The sequence below is a fragment of the Mustelus asterias genome, chromosome 24 (assembly GCF_964213995.1).
Source record: "Mustelus asterias chromosome 24, sMusAst1.hap1.1, whole genome shotgun sequence".
Lineage (NCBI taxonomy): Eukaryota > Metazoa > Chordata > Chondrichthyes > Carcharhiniformes > Triakidae > Mustelus > Mustelus asterias.
The window spans coordinates 55,128,554-55,156,028 of NC_135824.1; the positions used below are offsets into that span (position 1 = coordinate 55,128,554).

At 49.9% G+C, this 27,475-nt stretch overlaps 1 protein-coding gene across 2 annotated transcripts in view; it reads left to right on the forward strand.

Annotated features, from left to right (window-relative positions):
- The first annotated feature begins 1,162 nt into the window (after positions 1-1,162).
- The window catches only part of LOC144511417 (neutral amino acid transporter B(0)-like), a 61,183-nt gene continuing 34,870 nt past the window's right edge, over positions 1,163-27,475 (forward strand). For both annotated transcript variants that reach the window (XR_013500819.1, XM_078241752.1), the window contains exons 1-2: positions 1,163-2,283; positions 26,732-26,774. Coding sequence is in view for 1 of the 2 variants with exons in the window: in XM_078241752.1 (XP_078097878.1) it covers positions 1,709-2,283; positions 26,732-26,774 (618 nt within the window). In the remaining variant the exon portion in view is untranslated. The remainder of the gene's footprint in view (positions 2,284-26,731; positions 26,775-27,475) is intronic.

The following is a 27,475-nucleotide window of genomic DNA, read 5'->3' on the forward strand; positions in this document are numbered from 1 at the left end:
CAGACTCCACACAGACAGTGACCCAAGCCGGGAATCGAACCCGGGTCCCTGGCGCTGTGAGGCAGCAGTGCTAACCACTGTGCCACCGTGCCGCCCACAGTCTTCACACTCCGGCGCCTGTTCGGGGACACTGTGGGAGAATTTAGCATGGCCAGTGCACCTAACCAGCATGTCTTTTGGACTGTGGGAGGAAACCGGAGCACCCGGAGGAAACCGATGCAGACACGGTGAGAATGTGCAAACTGCGCACAGACAGTGACCCGAGCCGGAAATCGAACCTGGGTCCCTGGTGATGTGAGGCAGCAGTGCTAAAACTACCCCCCACCATTCTCTCTGAATCAAGAAATCTCACGACACCAGGTTAAAGTCTAACAGGTTTATTTGGTAGCACGAGCTTTCGGAGCGCTGCCCCTTAAGGTCAGCGCGTCTTTCGGACTGTGGGAGGAAACCGGAGCACCTGGAGGAAACCCATGCAGACACGGGGAGAACGTGCAAACTCCACTCAGACAGTGACCCAAGCCGGGAATCGAACCCGGGTCCCTGGCGCTGTGAGGACTTGTTGGACTTTAACCTGGTGCTGTGAGACTTCTTACTGCGTTTACCCCAGTCCAACGCCAGCATCTCCACATCATGCCTGTGAAACAGCAGTGCTAACCACCATTCCGCCCACAGTTCGGCGCCTGTTAGGGAACACTGAGGGAGAATTCAGCACGGCCAACGCACCTAACCCTTAAGGGGCAGCGCTCCAAAAGCTCGTGCTACCAAGTAAACCCTGTTGAACTTAGAAATCTTAGAAACCCTACAGCACAGAAAGAGGCCATTCGGCCCATCGAGTCTGCACCCGACCACAATCCCACCCAGGCCCTACCCCCACACCCCTACATATTTACCCACTATTCCCTCTAACCTACGCATCCCAGGACACTAAGGGGCAACTTTAGCATGGCCAATCAACCTAACCCGCACATCTTTGGACTGCCGGAGGAAACCGGAGCACCCGGAGGAAACCCACGCAGACACGGGGGGAGAACGTGCAGACTCCACACAGACAGTGACCCAAGCCGGGAATCGAACCCAGGTCCCTGGAGCTGTGAAGCAGCAGTGCTAAACCACTGTGCCGCCCACAGTCTTCACACTCCAGCGCCTGTTCGGGTACACCGAGGGAGAATTCAGCATGTGCTACCGTGCCGACTTTAACTTGGGTGTAGTGAGACTTCTTACTGTGCCACCCCACCCCCCAGTCCAGCCATCTCCACATCAAGCCTGTGTAATCCTGTTGGAATTTTATGTGATTGTATCTTGTTGAGAACAGTCCACTGCCTTGTAAAAGAGTAAGAAGTCTCACAACACCTTTTGCTACCAAATAAACCTGTTGGACTTTAACCTGGTGTTGTTAAACTTCTTACTGTGTTTACCCCAGTCCAACGCCGGCATCTTCACATCTTGTAAAAGGGCAGCTTGTCTCTCAGGCTCCACCTCTGCTTGTGACTGATTGGGTTCAGTCCATGTACACACACCTCCATGGGACGACGATATCGACCAGCTGCTCCACCATGAAAGCGCAGCGTGTCACTTACATCCATACATTTCCTGCTCTACTGGCTGTGGATTTCACTCTGGACTGGGAAGAGGAAAGCGTGAAGAGTAATATATATATTATAAGAATCATCTTGGTAAACAGCCCAGAAGAGGGTGGATTAAGGAAGTCATGGCTGCGTTAAGAGGTGATGATTTAAAAGCTACATCGAATGGTGATGTTCACCTGGCTACAAATGGCAACAATGTATCCAATTCTACCAACAATGTAGCCAATTCTGGCAACAATGTATCCAGCCCCGGCAAGCAGCCCCAAGCCAAGATGCACAAGCTCCGGGGATGTGTCAGATCCAACCTGCTGGTCATCTTAACCGTGGCCGGGGTGATTAGCGGCGTGGTGATCGGCCTCTCGGTCAGGGAGCTCCAGCTCAGCCGCCTCCAGGTCCTCTACTTCTCCTTCCCGGGCGAGCTGCTGCTCCGGCTGCTGAAGATGATCATCATCCCGTTGGTGGTTTGCAGTTTGGTGTCGGGCGCTGCCAGCCTGGACCCCCGAGCCCTGGGCAAACTGGGCGGCTGGGCCATGCTGTTCTTCTTACTCACCACCCTGATGGCTTCGGCCATCGGGGTGACCATGGCGTTCATCATCCAGCCCGGGGAAGGGGCCGAGGCCAACCCCACGCTGCCGGGCTTGGAAGAGGCGCTGCCCCAACCCAAGGAAGTGACTGACTCCTTTCTGGACCTGGTCAGGTAAAGTAACATTGCGACCAAGTCACCCAGAAGCACATCCTGACCGCGGACATTGTACCCAGTTCCGATTAGAAAAGGTCACATAATTGAGTAGCGACTAATCAATATCTGCCGGGGGTTTAGTTTGTAAATTTAAAAGCCAAAATCCTGTTAAGTTGTATTTCTTTAAGCAGCACTTAAATACATTGTGGGGAGAAGGGAGGGAGTTGAAAGAATTTGGTGGAATTTCAATTTTGTAACTATTTGGTGGCCCCCCATGTGGTGTGAAATTGACCACACTCTGGGCTTTTTTATGGGGGAGAGGGTGGGGAGAAGTTCCTTTGTTTTCCCATCTGAATTGTAAAGGGAAAACTGGAACATATTTGATCAAATGTGTGTCTGATGCAATCCTGTGTCACGTGAGTCAGAGGATTGCCAATAGCCTATCGGAACTGTCACAGTGTGGTGGGAACATAAGCACGACCCTAGAATTCCCTACAGTGCAGGAGACCATTCAGCCCATCGAGTCTGCACCGACCACAATCCCACCCTGACCCTATTCCCGCAACCCCGCATATTTACCCTGCTAATCCTCCTGACACTAAGGGGCAATTTTAGCATGGCCAATCCACCTAACCTGCACATCTTTGGACTGTGGGAGGAAACCGGAGCACCCGGAGGAAACCCGCACAGACGCGGGGAGAATATGCAAATTCGGCACAGACAGTGACCCGAGGTCAGAATTGAACCCGGGTCCCCGGCACTGTGAGGCAGCAGTGCTAACCACTGTGCCACCCTTATTTTTAGTTTATTTTTTAAAAAGTTTATTATTTATTAGTCACAAGTAGGCTTACATTCACACTGTAATGACGTTACTGTGAAAATCCCCTAATCGCCACACTCCGGTGCCTGTTCGGGTACACTGAGAGTGAATTTAGCACGGCCAATGCACCTAACCAGCACGTCTTTGGACTTGGGAGGAAACCCACGCAGACACGGGGAGAACGTGCAAACTCCACACAGATAGTGACCCGAGGCCGGAATTGAACCTGGGTCCTTGGTGCTGTGGGGCTAACCACTGTGTCACCATGCTGCCCTCGGAACAGGAGTAAGCCATCTGGCCCCTCGAGCCTGCTCCGCCATTCAATAAGATCATGGCTGATCTTTTCGTGGACTCAGCTCCACTTACCCGCCCGCTCACCATAACCCTTAATTCCTTCACTGTTCAAAAATCTATCTATCCTTGCCTTAAAAACATTCAATGAGGTAGCCTCAACTGCTTCACTGGGCAGGGAATTCCACAGATTCACAACCCTTTGTGTGAAGAAGTTCCTCCTCAACTCAGTCCTAAATCTGCTCCCCTTAATTTGAGGCTATGCCCCTTAGTTGTAGTTTTACCTGCCAGTGGAAACAGCCTCCCTGCTTCTATCTTATCTATTCCCTTCATAATCTTATATGTTTCTATCAGATCTCCCCTCATTCTTCTGAATTCCAATGAGTATAGCCCCAGTCGACTCAGTCTCTCCTCCATAAGCCAACCCTCTCAACTCCGGAATCAACCAAGTGAATCTCCTCTGCACCCCCTCCGGTGCCAGTATATCCTTTCTCAAGTAAGGAGACCAAAACTGTACACAGTACTCCAGGTGTGGCCTCACCAGCACCTTATATAGCTGCAACATTCTTTCCACTTAGTAAGGAAGTTAAAACTAGAGGACACAGCCTCAAAATAAAGGGGGGTCGGTTTAAGACAGAGTTGAGGAGGAACTTCTTCTCCCAGAGGGTGGTGAATCTCTGGAATTCTCTGCCCACTGAGGTGGTGGAGGCTACCTCGCTGAATATGTTTAAAGCGCGGATGGATGGATTCCTGATCGGTAAGGGAATTAAGGGTTATGGGGATCAGGCGGGTAAGTGGTACTGATCCACGTCAGATCAGCCATGATCTTATTGAATGGCGGGGCAGGCTCGAGGGGCTAGATGGCCTACTCCTGCTCCTATTTCTTATGTTCTTATGTTCTAACATAACCTCGCTGCTTTTAAACTCCATCCCTCTAACAATGAAGGACAAAATTCCATTTGCCGCCTTAATTACTTGCTGCACCTGCAAACCAACCTTTTGTGGTTCCTGCACAAGGACACCCAGGTCCCTCTGCACAGCAGCTTGCTGCAATTTTTTACCATTTAAATAAAAGTCCATTTTGCTGTTTTTCCTACCAAAATGGATGACCTCACATTTACCAACATTGTACTCCATCTGCCAGACCCTCGCCCACTCACTTAGACTATCTATATCCCTTTGCAGACTTTCAGCATCCTCTGCACACTTTGCTCTGCCACTCATTTTAGTGTCATCTGCGAATTTTGACACTTGGTCCCCAACTCCAAATCATCTATGTAAATCGTAAACAATTGCGGTCCCAATACTGATCCTTGAGGCACACCACTAGTCACTGATCGCCAACCAGAAAAACACCCATTTACTCCCACTCATTGCTTTCTGTTAGTTAACCAATCCTCTATCCATGCTAATACGTTACCCGTAACACCATGCACCTTTATCTTATGTAGCAGTCTTTGGTGCGGCACCTTGTCAAATGCCTTCTGGAAATCCAGATACACCACATCCACAGGTTCGCCATTGTCCACTGCACATGTAATGTCCTTAAACAATTCCACCAAATTAGCCAAACATGACCTGAAACTAGACCACACACCAAAGGCGGGCCATTCGGCCCATGGTGCCCATGCCAACCCCTTTTTTGAGAGAGCTATTTAATTTAGTCCCACTCTTGGTCATGGTGGTTATTGAATGGCGGAACAGGTGAAATAGAACTTCCTTGCTTGCTCTGCCATTTTAATATGATCATGGCTGATCTGATGACATCGGAGCAGAGGCAGGCCATTCAGCCCATCGTGTCTGCTCCACCATTTAATGAGATGATGACTGCTGTCTGACTGTGACCTCCACTTTCCCGTATACCTTCTATACTTTGACTTTGTGCCAATTAAGAATCTGACCAACTTAACAGTCACAATGTTCAATGTCCCAACCTACTCTGCTGTCCAAATAAGGCCAATTTCACAGATCCTGTCGAGATGTACAAAAAGAATTCTCCTCACCTCTGTCTTAATTGTGAGACCCCTTATTTTTAAACTGTGCTCTAATCCCTCCCATAGGGGGAAAATATCGTCTCAGCATCCATCCTGTCAGGATCTTGTGTTTTATAAGATCACCTCTCATTTTTCTAAACTCTTAATAGATACAGGTCCAATCTTTTCTCATAAGACATCCCCGATCTTCCCTGCTCCTTCCAGATCTCTGAAGACTTGAAAGGTATGAGTAGGGTGATTAAAAAAGGCATATGGGACACTTGCCTTTAACAATCGGGGCATAGATTGCAAAAGCAGCTAAGTCATGTTGGAGTTGTATAGAACTTTGATGAGGCCACAGCTGGAGCAGTGTGTGCAGTTCTGATCACCACATTATAGGAAGGACGTGATTGCATTGGAGGGGGTGCAGAGGAGATTCACCAGGATGCTGCCTGGGATGGAGCATTTAAGTTATGAAGAGAGGTTGGGTAGTCTTGGGTTTGTTTTCGTTGGAACAGAGAACTCTGGGGGGGGGGCGACCTGATCGAGGTGTGCATGGTAGCACAACGGTTAGCACTGCTGCCTCACAGTGCCAGGAACCCAGGTTCGATTCCCGGCTTGGGTCACTGTCTGTGTGGAGTTTGCACGTTCTCCCCCGTGTCTGCGTGGGTTTCCTCCGGGCGCTCCGGTTTCCTCCCACAGTCCGAAAGACGTGTTGGTTAGGTGCATCGGCCATGCTAAATTCTCCCTCGGTGTACCTGAACAGGCACCAGACTGTGACGACGAGGGAAATATCACAGTAACTTCATTGCAGTGTTAATGTAAGCCTTACTTGTGACTAATAAATAAAGAAACTTTAAACACAGTCCAAAAGACATGCTAGTTAGGTGCATTGACCTGAACAGGCGCGGAGTGTAGCGACTAGGGGATTTTCACAGTAGCTTCATAATGTAAGCCTTACTTGTGACTAATAAATAAACTTTTAAGATTGAGGGATATGGACAGAGTGGATAAAAAGCAGCTGTTCCTCTTAGCTGAAGGGTCAGTCACGAGGGGACATAGGTTCAAGGTGAGGGGCAGAAGTTTAGGGGGGAATGTGAGGAAAAGCCTTTTTACCCAGAGGGTGGTGACAGTCTGGAATTCATTGCCTGGGAGGGTGGTGGAGGTGGGTTCCCTCATATCGTTTAAAAGGATTTGGATGAGCACTTGGCAACAGTGGGTTAGAACTGCTGGCTCACAGCGCCAGGGACCCGGGTTCGATTCCCAGCTCGGGTCACTGCCTGTGTGAAGTTTGCACATTCTCCCCGTGTCTGCGTGGGTTTCCTCCGGGTGCTCCGGTTTCCTCCCACAGTCCAAAGACGTGCAGGTTAGGTGGATTGGCCGTGCTAAAATTGCCCCTTAGTGTCGGGGAGGCTAGCTAGGGTAAATGCATGGGGATTGAGGCTGGGTAGGATTGTGGCCGGTGCAGACTTGATGGACCGAATGGCTTCCTGCTGCACTGTAGGGATTCTATGATGATTCAGGGCTATGGGCCAAGTGCTGGGAGATGGGGTTAGGTGGGAGTTTGGGTGTTTCTCTCGTGTCAGTACAGACTTGATGGGCCGAAGGACCTCTTCTGCAGTGTATGATTCTACAAAGCCCTTCAAATATTTGCGGAGTTATAAAGGTGTTATGTCAACAGCTTTGGGATGTTTTGAAAGTTGCATTTTCCGTCATCCATCCAGTTCTCTTTCAAGTGTTACTAAATAAGTAACTGTGTCCACAAGCATGTTCCAGATTGCAACAACTGTCCCCGTTAATATAAATTCACCTCATAGTCCTTTGCAGATTATCTTGTAACTTATTAGCAACACTAAACCAACCCAATGTGGGGGTGGTAAAGGAGATTTACAGTCCGATTTGTGACCAGGCAGGTGGCTGTTAAAACTAGTCTCTGTCACGAGGTTCCGGGTGCAAGTACCATTATAGATACCCGAACTCAACCGAGGCAGGCTGAGGGAATGCTGCTCTGTTGGAGGTGTTGCCTTTCGAATGAGGTGTTAATCTGACCCCCCCCCCACCTGAATGGATGAAAATGCACGGTGCCACAGAGGTTAGCACTGCTGCCTCTCAGCGCCCAGGGACCTGGGTTCAATTCCTGGCTTGGGTCACTGCCTGTGTGGCGTTTCCCCGTGTTTGTCTGGGTTTCCTCCGCGTGCTCCGGTTCCCTCCCCCGGGGGCTCCGGTTTCCTCCCACAGGCCACAGATATGCAGGTTAGGTCCTACGAAGGTGTGCAGCTAAGGTGGATTGGCCATGCTAAATCGCCCCTTCGTGTCCAAAGATGCGCAGCTAAGGTGGATTGGCCGTGCTAAATTGCCCGAGTGTCAGGGGGAATTAGCAGGGTAAATACATGGGGTTACGGGATAGACCCTGTGTGGGATTGTTGTCAGTGCAGACCCGATGGGCTGAATGGCCATTTTTCTACACTGTACAGCTTCTGTTCTATGATCCTAAGTTCCGCTCCGGGCCACTCGCCATCCTGACTTGGAAATATATCGGCCATTCCTTCACTGTCGCTGGGTCAAAATCTTGGAATTCCCTCCCGAACAGCATACTGGGTGTACCTACACCACACAGACTGCAGCAGTTCAGGAAGGCGTCTCTCCGCCACTGCGGTAATATTGTGAAGAAGAGCAGGGGAGTTTGCTCGTGTGCCCTCTCCTGTATTAGCCCCTCAACCAAGGTAGAAAAAATAAAAGGATTAACACTTCGCTGTTTCATGGAATAGAATCCCGGCCATGTAGAAGGCAGGCCATTCGGCCCATCAAGCTGACAATCCCACCAGGCCCTATCCCTCTAACCCCCCACATATTGATCCAGCTAATTCCCCTGATGCTAAAGGGGCAATTTAGCCAGTCCACCTAACCTGCACATCTTTGGACACTAAGGGGCAATTTAGCATGGCCAATCCACCTAACCTACACATCTTTGGACACTAAGGGGCAATTTAGCATGGCCAATCCACCAAACCTGCAAAATATGGACACTAAGGGGCAATTTAGCATGGCCAATCCACCAAACCTGCACATCTTCAGACACTAAGGGGCAATTTAGCATGGCTAATCCACCAAACCTGCACATCTTTGGATACTAAGGGGCAATTTAGCATGGCCAATCCACCAAACGTGCACATCTTCGGACACTAAGGGGCAATTTAGCATGGCCAATCCACCTAACCTACACATCTTTGGATACTAAGGGGCAATTTAGCATGGCCAATCCACCTAACCTACACATCTTTGGACACTAAGGGGCAATTTAGCATGGCCAATCCACCCAACCTACACATCTTTGGACACTAAGGGGCAATTTAGCATGGCCAATCCACCTAACCCGCACATCTTTGGACACTAAGGGGCCCAGGGTTATCCCGTAACCCCATGTATTTACCCTGCCAATTCCCCTGACACTAAGGAGCAATTTAGCATGGCCACTCCATCTTTGGAGTGTGCGAGGAAAACAGGAGCACCCGGGGGAGAACATGCAGACTCCACACAGACAGTGACCCGTGGCCGGAATCGGGGTCCCTGGCGCCATGAGGCAGCAGTGCCAACCCACTGTGCCACTTGTGGGATCTTGCTGTGGGAATTGGCTGCTGTGTTTCCTGCATTGCAGCAGGAATTGAAAAGTTCTTTGTGCTGTGAGAGGCGCTATATCAATGCAAATTGTTCATTTTAAAACATACGTAGGAGGCTGGAATTTTCCAGCTGTTCCCATCGCTGGGATCTACCGGCCCCCTGACGGCGAACCTCCGCCATGGGTTTCCAGAATGCGCCCCTGAAAATTCTGGCCGTAGTTTAGTGGGGGAACTTGCCCTCTGTGTGCTTGCGTCTGGGGAGGGGGTGTTGCTGATCGATGTCTAAGATGTGAATGGTGTCCACCAGAAGTCCAGGCTTTAAAAATAAAATCCTACTTCTCACTTGCCAATCTCTGTGCCTAAAGGAGTCACTAGGATTCCTGATTAGATAATAGTAACAGGAAACTTTATAGCAATTAATTGTCGCTGGGAACTTGCAGGCGGTGGTGTTCCCATGCGTCTGCTGCCCCTGTCCTTCGAGACGGTAGCAGTCACAGGTTTGGAAGGTGCTGTCTCAGGAACCTTGGTGAGTTCCTTCAGTGCATCTTGTCATTTGTACACACGGCTGCCACTGTGTATTAGAATCATACAATGCAGAAAGAGGCCATTCGGCCCATCATGTCTGTACCGACTACAATCCCACCCCGGCCCTATCCCCACAACCCCATGCACTTTTACCCTAGCTAGTCCCCCTGACACTAAGGGGCAATTTAGCACGGCCAATCCACCCTAACCCGCACATCTTTGCACTGTGGGAGGAAACGGGAGCACCCGGAGGAAACCCACGCAGACACGGGGAGAACGTGTAGACTCCGCACAGACAGTGACCCGAGCCGGGAATCGAACCCGGGTCCCTGGCGCTGTGAGGCGGCAGTGCTAACCACTGTGCCACCGTGCCGCCCTTGTTGGTGGTGGAAGGAGTGGATGTTTGTGGATGGGGTGCCAATCATGCCGGTTGCTTTGTCCTGGATGGTGTCGAGCTTCTTGAGTGTTGTTGGAGCCGCACCCATCCAGGCAAGTGGGGAGTATTCCATCACACTCCTGACTTGTGCCTTGTAGTTGGTGGACAGGCTTCGGGGAGTCAGGAGGTGAGTTACTCACCGCAGGGTTCCCAGTCTCTGGTCTGCTCTTTTAGCCACAATGTGGCCGGTCCGTTTCAGTTTCTGGCCAATGGTAGCCCTCCACACCCCCAGGGTGTTGGTCTTGTGTACCCATTTGCTGTGAGGCAGGTGAGTGACAGTGGAACAAAGATTGGCCAATGACAGTGTGGTGCTGGTCACATGATCTAATGGATGGCAGATGAAGCGGAACAAGGGGCTGAATGGCCTACATAGCATTCGTGACGACACTTCATTGGCTTGAGAGGGCTTTGGGGTGTTTTGAGGCTCTGGAGGTGAGCGTACAAATGCAACCCCTGCCTCTGTTACATCAGCAGCAAGATCATTCAAAGCTGTTCCTGTCCGTGTGATTTAAGAGTGGGATTTACTAGTGAAAACTAACATAAATAATGAGTGACATTACATTGTTTGGCACAGTGGCAAGCACTGCTGCCTCACCACGACAGGGATTCTGCTTCGATTCCCAGCTTGGGGTCAGTGTCTGCGCAGAGTCTGCACATTCTGTATCATAGAATCACACAGTGCAGAAGAGGCCCTTCGGCCCATCACCGACCCAGTAGCAGCACCTGAACTCCCACCCTAATCCCATCTGCCAGCACTCCTCGCCCTGAATGTTGTGACGTGCCAAGTGCTCATCAGGTACTTTTTAAAGGATGTGAGGCAACCCGCCTCCACCACCCTCCCAGGCAGCGCGTTCCAGAGAGTCAGCACCCTCTGTGTACAAAGATTTTCCCCCCTCTAAACCTCCCGCCCCTCAGCCTGAACCTATGTCCCCTCGTGACTGACCCTCCAACTGAGGGAAACAGCTGCTCCCTATCTACCCCATCCATGCCCCTCATCGTGTCTGCGTGGGTTTCCTCCGGGTGCTCCGGTTTCCTCCCACAGTCCAAAGACGTGCTGGTTAGGGGTGCATCGGCCATGCTCAATTCACCCTCAGTGTACCCGAACAGGCACCGGAGTGCGGCGACTAGGGGATTTTCACAGTAACTTCATTGCAGTGTTAATGTAAACCGACGAGTGACTAATAAATAAGTTCAATAAATAAATTGAGTAAACAGTTAAATGCGCGTTAATATATTTCACAACTTAAGCATTAGTTTCCAGAGAGATGAACCTATCACTCCTGTGACATCCTTGTCACTTAATCTCTCCTGAACACCTACACACTCTCTCTCTCTCTCTCTCTCACACACACACACACACACTCTCACACACACACTCGCTCACACACATACACACACGCACGCACGCACACACACACACACTCTCACACACACACTCGCTCACACACATACACACACACACACACACACACACTCTCACACACACACTCGCTCACACACATACACACACGCACGCACGCACACACACACACACTCTCACACACACACTCGCTCACACACATACACACACACACACACACACACACACACACTCTCACACACACACTCGCTCACACACATACACACACGCACGCACGCACACACACACACACTCTCACACACTCTCACACCCTCCACAGCATAAAACCCATCTACAGCTCTGATGAAAAGTTGCACAGACCCTAAACAAAGAAAATTACAGCACAGGAACAGGCCCTTCGGCCCTCCAAGTCTGCACCGACCATGTTGCCCGACTGAACTAAAACCCCCTACCCTTCCGGGGACCATATCCCTCTATTCCCATCCTATTCATGTATTTGTCAAAACGTCCCTTAAAAGTCACTATCGCATTTGCTTCCACAATCTCCCCCAGCAGCGAGTTCCAGGCACCCACCACCCTCTGTGTAAAAGACTTGCCTCCTACATCTCCTTTAAACCTTGCCCCTCGCACCTTAAACCTGTGGCCCCCTAGTAATCGACTCTTCCACCCTGGGAAAAAGCTGCTGACTATCCACCCTGTCCATGCCCCTCATAATCTTGTAGACTTAAAACCCTGTTTCTCTCCCCAGAGCTGCTGCCTGACCCGCCGAGCTTTTCCAGCAGTCTGTGATCTTTAATCTAGGGGCCTGCTACATCTGCAGTGTTGCAGTTTTCCTTTTGTGTTGCCCAATTCTTTCTCTGGGTAAGAAAGATTCGCTACCCCGGCCTCCCCACTGTCCAGTGTGGCACCTTAACCTCTCCGACTAGAAGCCGTTACATCTGTGTTGCTGTAACCTTTACAGTCTCTCACCCCTGAACTATCAAAACTCTTGTGGTTAGCAACTATCCAGTTTCACCATCTATTATTAGTCGGTGTGTGTGTGCACACTGCCTGTTTTTTGACTTGTCTGCGTGACCACGTTGTTGTTGACAGGAAGATGCCGTTACACCTATGCCAGCTCCAATTCATCCCACCCCTGTCTTCCCCCCCCCCCCCCTCAACCACACACACCCCCCCCCCCCCCCCACCCCCCAAGAGTCCCAGGAATGGGAGGCAACGGTGGCACAGTGGGTTAGCGCTGCTGCCTCACAGCGCCAGGGACCTGGGTTCGATTCCCGGCTCGGGTCACTGTCTGTGCGGAATCTGCACGTTCTTCCCCCGTGTGTCTGCGTGGGTTTCCTCCGGGTGCTCCGGTTTCCTCCCACAGTCCGAAAGACGTGCTGGTTAGGGTGCATTGACCCGAACAGGCGCCGGAGTGTGGCGACTAGGGGAATCTCACAATAACTTCATTGCAGTGTTAGTGTAAGCCTACTTGTGACAATAATAAATAAACTTTAAAGAAACTTTATTCAAGTAATTATCCAATTCTCATCTTGTAAATTTTTGAATTTGCTTTACCCACCTGTGTAGGTCATATTTAAAAATAAACTCCTCTTCTCCCCCTCCACTGAATGATTATCTTAAGTTAGCCCATTTAGAGTGAACATTTTCCTTTGCTTTTTAGGGCAGGGATAGTTAAGTAATGCATTTGGTATGTGCACTGGAATAGTGTAGTTGTTTCTGCATTCATGGAATGTGGGTGTCGCTGGCTGGGTCAGCATTTAGTGCCCATCCCTGAGAGCAGTTAAGAGGCAACCACATTGCTGTGGCTCTGGAGTCACATGTAGGCCAGACCGGGTAAGGACAGCAGATTTCCTTCCCTGAAGGACATTAGTGACCCAGATGGCTTTTTAACGACAATCGACAGTGGTTTCATGGTCATCAGTAGACAATGGTTATCATTTATTCCAGGTTATTGAATTCAAATTTTCACCAGCTGCCGTGGTGGGATTCGAACCCAGCTCTTCAGGAACATTACCCTGGGTCTCTGGATTACTAGTCCAGTGACAATACCACTACGGCGCCACCTTCCCGTGGATGGTCCGCAACATGGGGAGGCGCAGTGGTTAGCGCTGCTGCCTCTCATCACCAGGGACCCCGGGTTCGATTCCTGGCCTCGGGTCACTGTCTGTGTTGAGTTTGCACGTTCTCCCCGTGTCTGCGTGGGTTAGAACATAAGAACATAAGAAATAGGAGCAGGAGTAGGCCATCTAGCCCCTCGAGCCTGCCCCGCCATTCAATAAGATCATGGCTGATCTGAAGTGGATCAGTTCCACTTACCCGCCTGATCCCCATAACCCCTAATTCCCTTACCGATCAAGAATCCATCTATCTGTGATTTAAACATATTCAACGAGGTAGCCTCCACCACTTCAGTGGGCAGAGAATGCCAGAGATTCACCAGCCTCTGAGAGAAGAAGTTCCTCCTCAACTCTGTCCTAAACTGACCCCCCTTTATTTTGAGGCTGTGCCCTCTAGTTCTAGTTTCCTTTCTAAGTGGAAAGAATCTTTCCACCTCTACCCTATCCAGCCCCTTCATTATCTTATAGGTCTCTATAAGATCCCCCCTCAGCCTTCTAAATTCCAACAAATACAAACCCAATCTGCTCAGTCTCTCCTCATAGTCAACACCCCTCATCTCTGGTATCATCCTGGTGAACCTTCTTTGCACTCCCTCCAAGGCCAATATATCCTTCCGCAAATAAGGGGACCAATACTGCACACAGTATTCCAGGGTTTACTGCACACAGTATTCCAGGGTTTCCTCCGGGTGCTCCGGTTTCCTCCCTCAGTCCAAAGATGTGCAGGTTAGGCCATGCTACATTGCCCCTTTAGTGTCAGGGGGAGTAGTGGGTAAATACATGGGGTTACGGGGATAGGGCCTGGGTTGAATTGTTGCCAGTGCAGACTCGATGGGCCGAAAGGCCTCCTTCTGCACTGTAGGATTCTATGACCATGAATTGTCAATTGTCATAAAATCCCATCTGGTTCACTAATGTTCTTTTTAGGGAAGGCAATCTACTGTCCTTACCTGGTCTGGCCTACAAGTGACTCCAGCTCCACAGCAATGTGGTTGACTCCACAAGGACAATTAGGGATGGGCAATAAATGCTGGCCCAGCCGGCAATGCCCACATCCCATGAATGTATTAAATAAAGATTGAAATGCATCTGGATCATTCCTTACACAAACTATGTACGACCTAAAGTGCTTTACAGTCATTGGAGTACACTTTGAAGTGAAATTGTAGGACTCGACCAAATCTGGCAGCCAATTTGCACACAGTAAGATCCCACAATCAACATTGCAATAATGACCACGTAATCTTTGAGTTTATAGATGCACGTCAGAGGCACGGTAGCACAATGGTTAGCACTGCTGCTTCACAGCTCCAGGGACCTGGGTTCAATTCCCGGCTCGGGTCGCTGTCTGTGTGGAGTTTGCACATTCTCCCCGTGTCTGCGTGGGTTTTCTCCGGGTGCTCCGGTTTCCTCCCACAGTCCAAAGATGTGCAGGTTAGGTTGATTGGCCAAGCTAAATTGCCCCGGGATGCGTGGATTAGTGGGTAAATATGAGGGTTAGAGGGATTAGCGAGTAAATATGTAGGGATACGGGGATAGGGCCCGGGTGGGATTGTGGTCGGTGCAGACTCGATGGGCCGAATGGCCTCTTTCTGCACTGTAGGGTTTCTATGGAGATAGGCTGACTGAGGGATAAAGATTGGCTTTGGCATGCCATTGGCAACTTCCCTGGCCTTTGGGTGCCATGAGGGTCTTATCACATCCATTTGAGGGCTCAGCGTAACGTTTTGCCTTTATGATACGGAAACCTCCCCCTTCAGTATTGCACGTGGAGTTTCAACTGAAACTATGTGCTCCGGGCGGGAGGAGAGGAGCGGGCGTGACATGTGCATGTGGAAAAACTTGCTTTTCTTACATGGGAAGGTCTGATGCTGATGGGACAGTTAGATTTCTGCTGCTGTGAGGTGAGAGATGTCTGTGAGGCAAAGGGTAGGGCTGGAGATCTTTGGCACTCCTGTTGTAATAGACTTGGAATCCAATTTCCAAAGAATCCAGTGAAGGGGAGTGGCCAAACTGGAACAGGAACTGGCGTCACCATCACTGGACTGCATCTCCGGCACAATAAAGGACTTTTTAGTTTAGTTTATTTATTGGTGCCACAAGTCGGCTTGCATTAACACTGCAATGAAGTTACTGTGAAAATCCCCCAGTCGCCACACTCCTGTTCGGGTTACACTGAGGAAGGATTTAGCACGACCAATCCACCCCTAACCTGCACGTCTTTCGGACTGTGGGAGGAAATCGGAGCACCCGGAGGAAACCCACGCAGACACGGGGAGAATGTGCAGACTCCACACGGACAGTGACCCAAGCTGGGAATTGAACCCGGGTCCCTGGGAATTGAACCCGGGTCCCTGGGAATCGAACCCGGGTCCCTGGCGCTGTGAGGCAGCAGTGCTAACCCTATGTAACGTTAAACGTGAATGGTTCTGTAATGCACTGTTGCAAACTGTAATGAATAAAGTACAGAGAACTCAAAAAAAGGATTTTATTCCCAATACCACTTGTCTCCAATCGCCCTGCCCACAGAGTATTTCCTTCCTGAGTGAGAAAAGGTTTGAATTTTTTTTTTTTCTTGAGTGGTTGCAACGTGGAACTTGTCACCACGTGGAGCATCTGAGGCGAATAGCAGAGTAAAGTATATTTATTAGTCACAAGTCGGCTTACATTAACACTGCAATGAAGTTACGGTGAAAATCCCCTAGTCGCCACACTCCTGTTCGGGTACACCGAGGGAGAATTTAGCAGGGCCAATGCACCCTAACCAGCACGTCTTTCGGACTGTGGGAGGAAACCGGAGCACCCGGAGGAAACCCACGCAGACACGGGGAGAACGTGCAGACTCCGCACAGACAGTGACCCAAGCCGGGAATCAAACCCGGGTCCCTGGCGCTGTGAGGCAGCAGTGCTAGCCACCGCGCCCTTTATTTAGCCCATTGTCCTGATCCTGTGCAAAGCCGATGTAAATGGAACAATGGACATGTATTTCTGAGGACAGGCCTTTGGTGAAGTGTAATGACTTATTTTTTGATTTGTTATTGTCACGTGTATCGGGATACAGTGAAAAGTATTGTTTCTTGCACCCCATACAGACAAAAGCATACCGTTCATAGATTACATTGGGGAGAAGGAAAGGAGAGGGTGCAGAATGTAGTGTTACAGTCATAGCTAGGGTGTAGAGAAAGATCAGTTTAATATATAGTAGGTCCATTCTAAATGACGGCAGCAGGGAAGATGCTGTTGTGTACTCAAAACAAGAGCTTAGAGACCAAAACTAGACTTGGGTTGCTCACTGCAAGAGTGGTAATGTATCATGTGTCTGTTGCCCTTGTCCTTCGAGGTGGTAGAGTTTGTGGATTTGGGAAGTGCGGGTGCAGAAGACTTGTATTAATTTTAAAACTACTGCTCGCACCTTCTTGGGTGCCTCACCTCGTTGGCTTTCGAGGGGCTGCAGAATCATAGAATCCCTACAGTGCATAAGTAGGCCATTCGGCCCACTGGCTCAACGCTGACTGTCCAACAGAGGTTTCAACCAATGTCTTCCACCGACTCTGTGGTCCTCCAGCGCAGTTGATGTTTACCTTGATTTGCGTCCCTGGGAACAGCGCGCAGAGCACCCGATCCTCCCCACCGCCCGATCCCCATAACCCCACACGTTTAACATGGCCAATCCACCTAACCTTTTGATTTTTGATTTGATTTATTATTGTCACATGTATTAACATACAGTGAAAAGTATTGTTTCTTGCGCGCTATACAGACAAAGCATACCGTTCATAAAGAAGGAAACGAGAGAGTGCAGAATGTAGTGTTACAGTCATAGCTGGGGTGTAAAGGAAGATTAACTTAATGCGAGATAGGTCCATTCAAAAGTCTGACAGCAGCAGGGAAGAAGCTGTTCTTGAGTCGGTTGGTACGTGACCTCAGACTTTTGTATCTTTTTCCCGACGGAAGAAGGTGGAAGAGAGAATGTCCGGGGTGCGTGGGGTCCTTGATTATGCTGGCTGCTTTGCTGAGGCAGCGGGAAGTGTAGACAGTCAATGGATGGGAGGCTGGTTTGCGTGATGGATTGGGCTACATTCACGACCATTTGTAGTTTCTTGTGGTTCTGGGCAGAGCAGGAGCCCATACCCGCACATCTTTGGACACCTAAGGGGCAATTTAGCATGGCCAATCCACCTAACGTGCATATCTTTGGACTGTTGGAAACCAGAGCACCCGGAGGAAACCCACGTAGACACGGGGAGACCATGCAAACACAGTCACCCAAGGCCGGAATTGAACCTGGGTCCCTGGCGCTGTGGGAAGAACAAAGAACAGCACAGCACAGGAACAGGCCCTTCGGCTCTCCAAGCCTGCGCTGATCATGCTGTCCTATCTAGATCAGCCATTTATATCCCTCTATTTCCCGTCTGTTCATGTGCTATTTGTGATATATATAAATGATTTGGAAGAAGGTGTAACTGGTGTAATCAGCAAGTTTGCGGATGACACGAAGATGGCTGGACTTGCGGATAGCGAAGAGCATTGTCGGGCAATACAGCAGGATATAGATAGGCTGGAAAATTGGGCGGAGAGGTGGCAGATGGAGTTTAATCCGGATAAATGCGAAGTGATGCATTTTGGAAGAAATAATGTAGGGAGGAGTTATACAATAAATGGCAGAGTCATCAGGAGTATAGAAACACAGAGGGACCTAGGTGTGCAAGTCCACAAATCCTTGAAGGTGGCAACACAGGTGGAGAAGGTGGTGAAGGAGGCATATGGTATGCTTGCCTTTATAGGACGGGGTATAGAGTATAAAAGCTGGAGTCTGATGATGCAGCTGTATAGAACGCTGGTTAGGCCACATTTGGAGTACTGCGTCCAGTTCTGGTCGCCGCACTACCAGAAGGACGTGGAGGCGTTAGAGAGAGTGCAGAGAAGGTTTACCAGGATGTTGCCTGGTATGGAGGGTCTTAGCTATGAGGAGAGATTGGGTAGACTGGGGTTGTTCTCCTTGGAAAGACGGAGAATGAGGGGAGATCTAATAGAGGTGTACAAGATTATGAAGGGTATAGATAGGGTGAACAGTGGGAAGCTTTTTCCCAGGTCGGAGGTGACGATCACGAGGGGTCACGGGCTCAAGCTGAGAGGGGCGAAGTATAACTCGGATATCAGAGGGACGTTTTTTACACAGAGGGTGGTGGGGGCCTGGAATGCGCTGCCAAGTAGGGTGGTGGAGGCAGGCACGCTGACATCGTTTAAGACATACCTGGATAGTCACATGAGCAGCCTGGGAATGGAGGGATACAAACGATTGGTCTAGTTGGACCAAGGAGCGGCACAGGCTTGGAGGGCCGAAGGGCCTGTTTCCTGTGCTGTACTGTTCTTTGTTCTTTGTGTCTATCTAGATAAGTCTTAAATGTCGCTAATGTAACTGCCTCAACCATCTCACTTGGCAATGCATTCCAGGCCCCCACCACCCTCTGTGGAAAAAAACTTCCCCTGCACATCTCCACTGAACCTTTTCCCCCCTTATCTTGACCTTGTGCCCCCTTGTAATTGTCATTTCTGCCCTGGGAACAAAGCTTCCAACTGTTCACCCTATCAATACCCCTCATAATTTTCTAAACTTCTATTAGTGAGGCAACAGTGCTAACCACCTAAGTACAGGAAACCTGGCAATTGAGAACTTCTAACCCATTACTTAGGCCTCGTTCAGGTGTCTTCCAAGGGGATATTGGGGTGGATTTGAGGAACAACGAGGAGGATTTATTTTGAGGCTTCTATTTAAAATTGGGAAGCCAAACTAAAGGCGGTTGCCAATGACGACACCACTGGTTAAAAGGGCCTTTTACACCAGCTGTTGTATTCTGAAGGGAAAAAGTGTAAGCGAGGGTGAATCACACAAGGAAGGTGTGAAGCTTGTGATTTCCAAAAGGTTGCAGACTGGGATTGTGGGGATGGAAGTGGGTGTCGCTAACCTTCAGAACACTGTGAAGGTTTCCGAGAGGAAAAGGTTTCAAGGAATGGATTTGGGGGTGAGCGACTTCAGCTACATGTGTAGATTGGAGAAGGCGTCCGATGGAGGTGTTCAAAACCACGAGGGGTCTGGACACGGCTGAAAGGGAAAAACTGTTCCCGTTGACAGAAGGACTGAGAATGCACGGTGGTTAGCACAGCTGCCTCACAGCGCCAGGGACCCGGGTTCAATTCTGACCTCGGGTCACTGTTCTGTGTAGAGTCTGCACGTTCATAGAATCCCTACAGTGCAGAAGGAGGCCATTCGGCCCATCGAGTCTGCACCGACCACAATCCCACTCGGGCCCTACCCCCATGTACTTACCCTAGCTAGTCCCCCCTGACACTAAGGCACAATTTAGCATGGCCAATCCACCTAACCTGCACATTTTTGGACTGTGGGAGGAACCCAGAGCACCCGGGTGAAACCCATGCAGACACGGGGAGAACGTGCAGACTCCGCACAGGCAGTGACCCAAGCCGGGAATCGAACCCGGGTCCCTGGCGCTGAGAGGCAGCAGTGCTAACCCACTGTGCCACCGTGTCGCCGCATTCTCCCCGTGTTTGTGTGTGTTTCCCCCCCGGGTGTTCCGGTTTCCTCCCACACTCCAAAGATCATAGAAACCCTACAGTGCAGGAGGAGGCCATTCAACCCATCGAGTCTGCACCGACCACAACCCCACCCAGGCCCTATTCCCACAACCCCACATATTTACCCTAGCTAATCCCCCTGACACTAGGGTCAATTTAGTATGGTCAATCGACCTAACCCGCACATCTTTGGACTGTGGGAGGAAACTGGAGCACCCGGAGGAAACACACGCAGACACGGGGAGAACGTGCAGACTCCGCACAGACAGTGACCCAAGCCGGGAATCGAACCCGGGTCCCTGGCGCTGTGAGGCAGCTGTGCTAACCGCCATGTCACCCACGTTATGATAATGTCGCAGCTGGCATCGGCAGTGCCAGGAAAGGTAAAAGGAAGAGAAACTGGAGAGTGAGAGGGTCAATAAATAAATGCTAGTGCAAAGAAAAGGATGGCGTCTGACTGTTTAAAAAATTGTTTAGGCTATAAACAGAAGCTACAGGTGTTTCACTATTGATGCAGCGGACCGTGTGTTGTGCCCACAGACAACGAGGAACGGTGGGCATCGGGTTAGGATTGCCAACGCTTCAAGGAATTAAAAATAAAAGATATTACAAATTGAATCTAAGCATTTTCAGTCTACGCAGCATTTCCATCACAGAATGGGGCCGTGGAGTCCAACTGATACAAGGTCTGTTCTCCACACCCGCCCCCTTCCAGTCCTCCTTCATTTCAACACACCCTTCTAATTGTTAAGCATAGTGTATTTACCTAACTTCTCCTGTATTGCATCTATGGGGCGGCGCGGTGGCACAGTGGGTCGGCACTGCTGCCTCACAGCGCCAGGGTTCGATTCCCGGCTTGGGTCACTGTCTGTGCGGAGTCTGTACATTCTCCCCGTGTCTGCGTGGGTTTCCTCCGGGTGCTCCGGTTTCCTCCCACAGTCCGAAAGACGTGCTGGTTAGGGCTGCATTGGCCGTGCTAAATTCTCCCCCGGTGTACCCGAACAGGAGTGTGGCGACTAGAGGATTTGCACAGTAACTTCATTGCAGTGTTAATGTAAGCCGACTTGTGACTAATAAGTATACTTTACTCTGCAATTTGCCTCAGACGCTCCACGTGGTGACAACTTCCATGTTGCAACCACTCAAGAAAAAAAAATTCAAACCTTTTCTCACTCAGGAAGGAAATACTCTGTGGGCAGGGTGATTGGAGACAAGTGATATTGGGAATAAAATCCTTTTTTTGAGTTCTCTGTACTTTATTCATAACAGTTTGCAACAGTGCATTACCGAACCATTCACGTTTAACGTTACATAGGGTTAGCACTGCTGCCTCACACAGCACTGAACTCTGGGATTAGGTGGGCAAATTCCAAGTCATTTAAAGGAAGAAACCTTGTCAAGTGTTGCATTTAGGATTTCAGTTAACTACGATGGGGCGGCGCGGCGGCACAGTGGTTGGCACTGCTGCCTCACAGCGCCAGGGACCCGGGTTCGATTCCCAGCTTGGGGTCACTGTCTGTGCAGAGTCTGCACGTTCTCCCCGTGTCTGCGTGGGTTTCCTCCGGGTGCTCCGGTTTCCTCCCACAGTCTGAAGGACGTGCTGTTTAGGGTGCATTGGCTGTGCTAAATTCTCCCTCAGTGTATCTGAACAGGAGTGTGTGGCGACTAGGGGATTTTCACAGTGACTTCATTGCAGTGTTAATGTGAGCTTTACTTGTGACGAATATGTAAACTTTAACTTTATTTTTATAAAGTGCAATTTAGTTTAATTTCTACCAGTGTGGTATGTGGCACTCCGCACTGCCTCACTCTCTTTACAATATTTACTTATGGTGGCAAACAGTGGTTAGCGCTGCTGCCTCACAACGCCAGGGACCCGGGTTCGATTCCAGCCTCGGGTCACTGTCCGTGCGGAGTCTGCACATTCTCCCCGTGTCTGCGTGGGGTTTCCTCCGGGTGACCCGGTTTCCTCCCACAGTCTGAATGATTAAGTGGGGCAGCACATGTGACAAAGACTGTACAACCCTTGCCAATCTGTTCCTCGCGATGTTTTACAATGCAAGAAACTTGGCACGGTTCCACTGCCCTCTTGGCAGCTCTCCCGGTAGCTCAGCACCTCGCTCTAAAGATCCGGTTCCAAGGCGAGGCCATGACGCTGCAGATTTGCCGGGAACTGAGTGGGCTGCTTCTCATGCCATTCTTTCCTCGTGAGACAACAAATCTGAGCAATGAGTCAGCACTTTATGAAGGAAGTGAATACGCGCTGTTGTATATGGTCAGGTATGCCACACCGTGGGTGCATCATTGCCTTTAACAATTCCCATGTCCCCACTCTGGACTAGAACATTTTAACTGTTGCTGAAGAGAACTTCCCAGCCCTCAGCGACAGAGGTGGGACTGGGAAATGAAACTCTGCACCCTACGCCGGGATACATCCGAGTGTCTCTCCTAATGTCACTATTACACCCAAATCTTTTGGCTGGCTGGCGCGCCCCCTCCTCCCCCCCCCACTTTCGGCTAACTGGGGCGCGCGCACCCTCCCCCCTTTCGGCCAGCCGGGGCCCGCGTCCCCTTTGACTCGCTGGCGCCCTCTTTCTTCATTCCATTTTGGTTCCACATCCCCTCTTTCACCCCTCCAATCCCTGCTTTGCTTTGCCCCTCTCTCTTCCCTCCCCACTCAAACCCATGCACTCTTGAACTTAGTTTATCTGGAAACTGGCTCTGGCTCCTTGACTGCTTTCTCTGAACCATTTGGCTTTGTTCTCATTCTGCCTCCTCCTCCTCTCTCTCGCTCTCCTTGGCCTTTGTGCGGTGCCTGAGATTGCTGACGATGGAGTTGGAAATGCTAATGAGTGTCAGGTGAAGAGATGTTTGTCAATGGCGGCTTGAGAAAACATCTCTTCGCAACATTCCAGCCGCCCACTCGACATTAATCTGAAACGCAGCGAATACATTTTTCTGCCGCAGTTTCACAAACTTTTCCAGAACTCTGCTTGTCTCGTAACTCGCAGCGAGTCCTGTTCCCTTATCACCCCTCTGCTGAATGAAATTGGCTCCCACTTCACCAACTGGAATTCCAATTTCTCATCCTTGTTTTTGGATCTCTCCTTTGGAGTCTCTGTCTTTGTTTTTACCGGTGCCAGGCGGGTGTCGCAGGCTAGGCCCAGAATTTGTTGCCCTTGCCCAGTGGCCTTTGGGGAGATGATGGTGAGCTGCCCTCCTGAGCCACTGCAGTCCCTGTCCTGTCTCTGTAACCTCCTCCATGGCAACCCACCTCGACCTCTGTGTTCATCAAATCCGACTCTTTTGTGTGTTTCCAGTTCTAATCGTTCCGCCAATGGCAGCCGTGCCTTCAGCTGCCTGGGCCCTAAGAATCATAGAAACCCTACAGTGCAGAAGGAGGCCACTCGGCCCATCGAGTCTGCACCGACCACAATCCCACCCAGGCCCTATCCCTGTAACCCCCATGTATTTCATAGAATCATAGAAACCCTACAGCGCAGAAGGAGGCCATTCAGCCCATCGTGTCTGCACCAACCACAATCCCACCCCAGGCCCTATCCCCACAACCCCACACATTACGCCGCTTATCCCTCTAACCTACACATCCCCTGACACTAAGGGGCAATTTAGCATGACCAATTCACTTAACCTGCATGTCCTTGGACTGTGGGAGGAAACCGGGACACCCGGAAGAAACCCACGCAGACACGGGGAGAATGTGCAAACTCCACACAGACAGTGACCCAAACCGGGAATCGAACCCGTGTCCCTGGAGCTGTGAAGCAGCAGTGCCACTCAGCAGCTCTGGAATTTCCTCCCTAAATCGCTGTACCTCTCTTTCTAAAAAGTAAAAAGTTTATTTATTAGTTACAAGTAAGGCTTATATTAACACTGCAATGAAGTTACTGTGAAATTCCCCCAGTCGCCACACTCCGGCGCCTGTTCGGGTCAATGCACCCTAACCAGCACGTCTTTCAGACTGTGGGAGGAAACCAGAGCACCCGGAGAAAACCCACGCAGACACGGGGAGAATGTGCAAACTCCACACAGACAGTGACCCAAACCGGGAATCGAACCCGGATCCCTGGCGCTGTGAGGTAGCAGTGCTAACCCACTGTGCTACCGTGCCGCCTTAAGATTTCCCTTAAAGCCTACCTCTTTGACCAAACTGTTATAACATCTGTCTGGTTCGGTGTCAAATTTTGTTTTATAACAAAACTCCTGTGTGGTGCATTTGGATATTTCAGTGTGTGAAAGGTGCTATGCAAATCCAAGTTGTTGTTGATTCACTTTCACCCATCGTCCCAGTTTTGGTCTCTGCCTGGGTGCAGTTCTGTTGGACCATGTCTGGGTAAAGATAGACTATTGTGCCATTACACCTGCCACTTTCCTCTGCTGATACCTCACCAATGGGCTGCCTGTTGGGAGTGGGAGTTTGGGATGTCTCCTTCCCACTTTAACTTACCCCTCCCTAACCCCCTCCCACCGACCCAAAAATGATGCCTGGAAGGATGTTCGAAGAGGAGAAATTGTAGCTGCGTTGTAACAGAAGAAGTTGAATATTGTAGTAAATGGAGACAGGTTGCCAAAGTTTTTCGTCTTGCACTCATCAGGACACATGGCGTCACGGTGGCACTGATCCGCTGGAGTGCTTCATCAGCCCCAGGGAACATTTACATTTAATTATATTAAGAAGTCTCACAACACCAGGTTAAAGTCCGACAGGTTTATTTGGAATCACCAGCTTTCGGAGTGCTGTTCCTCCCTGAGGAAGGAGCAGCCTGTTCCGAAAGCTCGTGATTCCAAATAAATCTGTTGGACTTTAACCTGGTGTTGTGAGACCTCTTGCTGTGCCCACCCCAGTCCAACGCCAGCATATCCACATCGTTTAATTATGTGTTTCCTTTAAAGTTTTATCTTTCATTACAGTGCACCTTAAAGCGGGTGTTAGTTTAATTAATTGTTAACGAGTCTATTTTATTGGCATACTGTAGCATGAAGGAAGACTTGCACAAAAGGGGACACCCAAGTTACATTGGGTTTGGAGGTGTATGTTTGTAATGTTTTAATCTGCAAATAAACTCAAGACTCCTCTATCATCCATCAAGACCTGACATCCCGGGAATCTCATGATCTGTTCATGGGCGGCGTGGTGGCACAGCTAATGTTCCGGGAATCCGGGTTCAAATCCCACCAGGAATTTGAATTCAATAAATATATCGAATTAAAAGTCTAATGGTGACCATGAAACCATTGTCAATTGTAGTTTAAAAACACATCTGGTTCATTAATGTGGGCGGCACAGTGGTTAGCATTGCTGCCTCACAGTGCCAGGGACCCAGGTTCGAATCCCGGCTCAGGTCGCTGTGCGGAGTCTGCACGTTCTCCCCGTGTCTACATGGGTTTCCTCCCACAGTCCAAAAGACGTGCTGGTTAGGCACATTGGCTGTGCTAAATTCTCCCTCGGTGTTACCCGAACAGGCGCCGGAGTGTGGCAACTAGGGGATTTTCACAGTAACTTCATTGCAGTGTAAATTTAAGCCTAGTTGTGACACTAATAAATAAACTTTTAAGCCACAAAGTTTCTGTTTTGTATTTAAGATGAGACTGGCCAGTCAAAAAGGTACAGGAGGCAATTGGGCCCACAGAATTCAAGCCAACTCTCTCTATAGAACAATCCAGTCAGTCCCATTTCCCCGGAACCCTGCAGGGGGATTAGCAGGGTAAATGCATGGGGTAATGGGGATAAGACTTGGGTGGGTTATGTTGTCATAGAATCATAGAAACCCTACACTACAGAAAGAGGCCCTTCGGCCCATCGAGTCTGCACCGACCACAATCCCACCCAGGCCCTACCCCCATATCCCTACATATTTTACCCACTAATCCCTCTAACCTACGCATCTCAGGACACTAAGAGCAATTTTTTTAGCATGGCCAATCAACCTAACCCGCACATCTTTGGACTGTGGGAGGAAACCGGAGCACCCGGAGGAAACCCACGCAGACACGAGGAGAATGTGCAAACTCCACACAGACAGTGACCCAAGCCGGGAATCGAACCCAGGTCCCTGGAGCTGTGAAGCAGCAGTGCTAACCACTGTGCTACCATGTCGGAGAGTCAGTGCAGACTCGATGGGCTGAATGGCCTCCTTCTGCACTGTAGGGATTGTCTGAATTGAACCCAAGATGGTGCCTTGGCTCAGCACCACCTCCTGTAAAGTGGTACCTCTGACAGTGCAGCACTCCCTCAGTGGCAAGTGACACTTTTTTTTTAAAACTGAGAATCTACAGTACAGAAGGAGGCCATTCGGCCCATCAAGCCTGCACCGACCACAATCCCACCCAGGCCCTATTCCCGTAACCCTCATTTTTATCTGCTAATCCCCCTGACATTAGGGTCAATTTAGTACGTCCAATCAACCTAACCCACACACATTTGGATTGTGGGAGGAAACCGGAGCACCCGGAGAAAACCCACGCAGATACGGGGAGAACGTGCAGACTCCACACAGACAGTGACTCGAGGCTGGAATTGAACCCGGGTCCCTGGCGCTGTGAGGCAGCAGTGGTCACCACTGTGCCACCGTGTGATTGGTACAGGCGTGCTGCTTGAATCCACACTCTTTTGCGTATTGAGGTGAGAGTGGTGACTGTAACTGTTAGGCCGAGTGGTACGTAACTTTTGGTGGTTTGGATTATTTACGCTGTTTTATTTATTTTTCAGAAACATCTTTCCATCCAACCTTGTCTCGGCTGCCTTTGAGTCGGTGAGTTTTACTATTTGGTGACGGATTATGTGAAATGCTCTTGATAGCACCCAAATTGTCTTGAAATGTTAGTTCAGACAGAGGGCGAAGCGTTTTAGCTGAAGCGGAGCTGGTTACGTTATTGGACTTGTGGCACTATGGGAATCTAATTGCAGAATTTGACGAATGTGTTTTCAAGAACAACTAGTGTGAAAAATGACCATGAAACTGTAGGATTGTCATTAAAAAAATCAATCTAGGCCTCTCATGTCCTTTAGGGAAGGAAAGCAGCGGTTAGCGCTGCTGCCTCACAGCGCCAGGGACCCGGGTTCGATTCCCGGGCTTGGGTCACTGTCTGTGTGAAGTCTGCACGTTCTCCCCGTGTCTGCGTGGGTTTCCTCCGGGTGCTCCGGTTTCCTCCCACAGTCCGAAAGACGTGCCGGTTAGGTGGATTGGCCGTGCTAAGTTCTCCCTCAGTGTACCCGAACAGGCGCCGGAGTGTGGCGACTAAGGGATTTTCACAGTGACTTCATTGCAGTGTTAATGTATGCCTTACTTGCGACACTAATAAATAAACTTAAACTATAAGTGACTCCAATCCCACGTCACTGCAGTTTACACCCAACTCCCCTATTTTCTTTTTTTTAGTGCATCTTTGCTTTTCCATTTGAGAAATAAATAAATTAAAGTTAAAAGTAACGTTTATTTATTAGTCATAATGC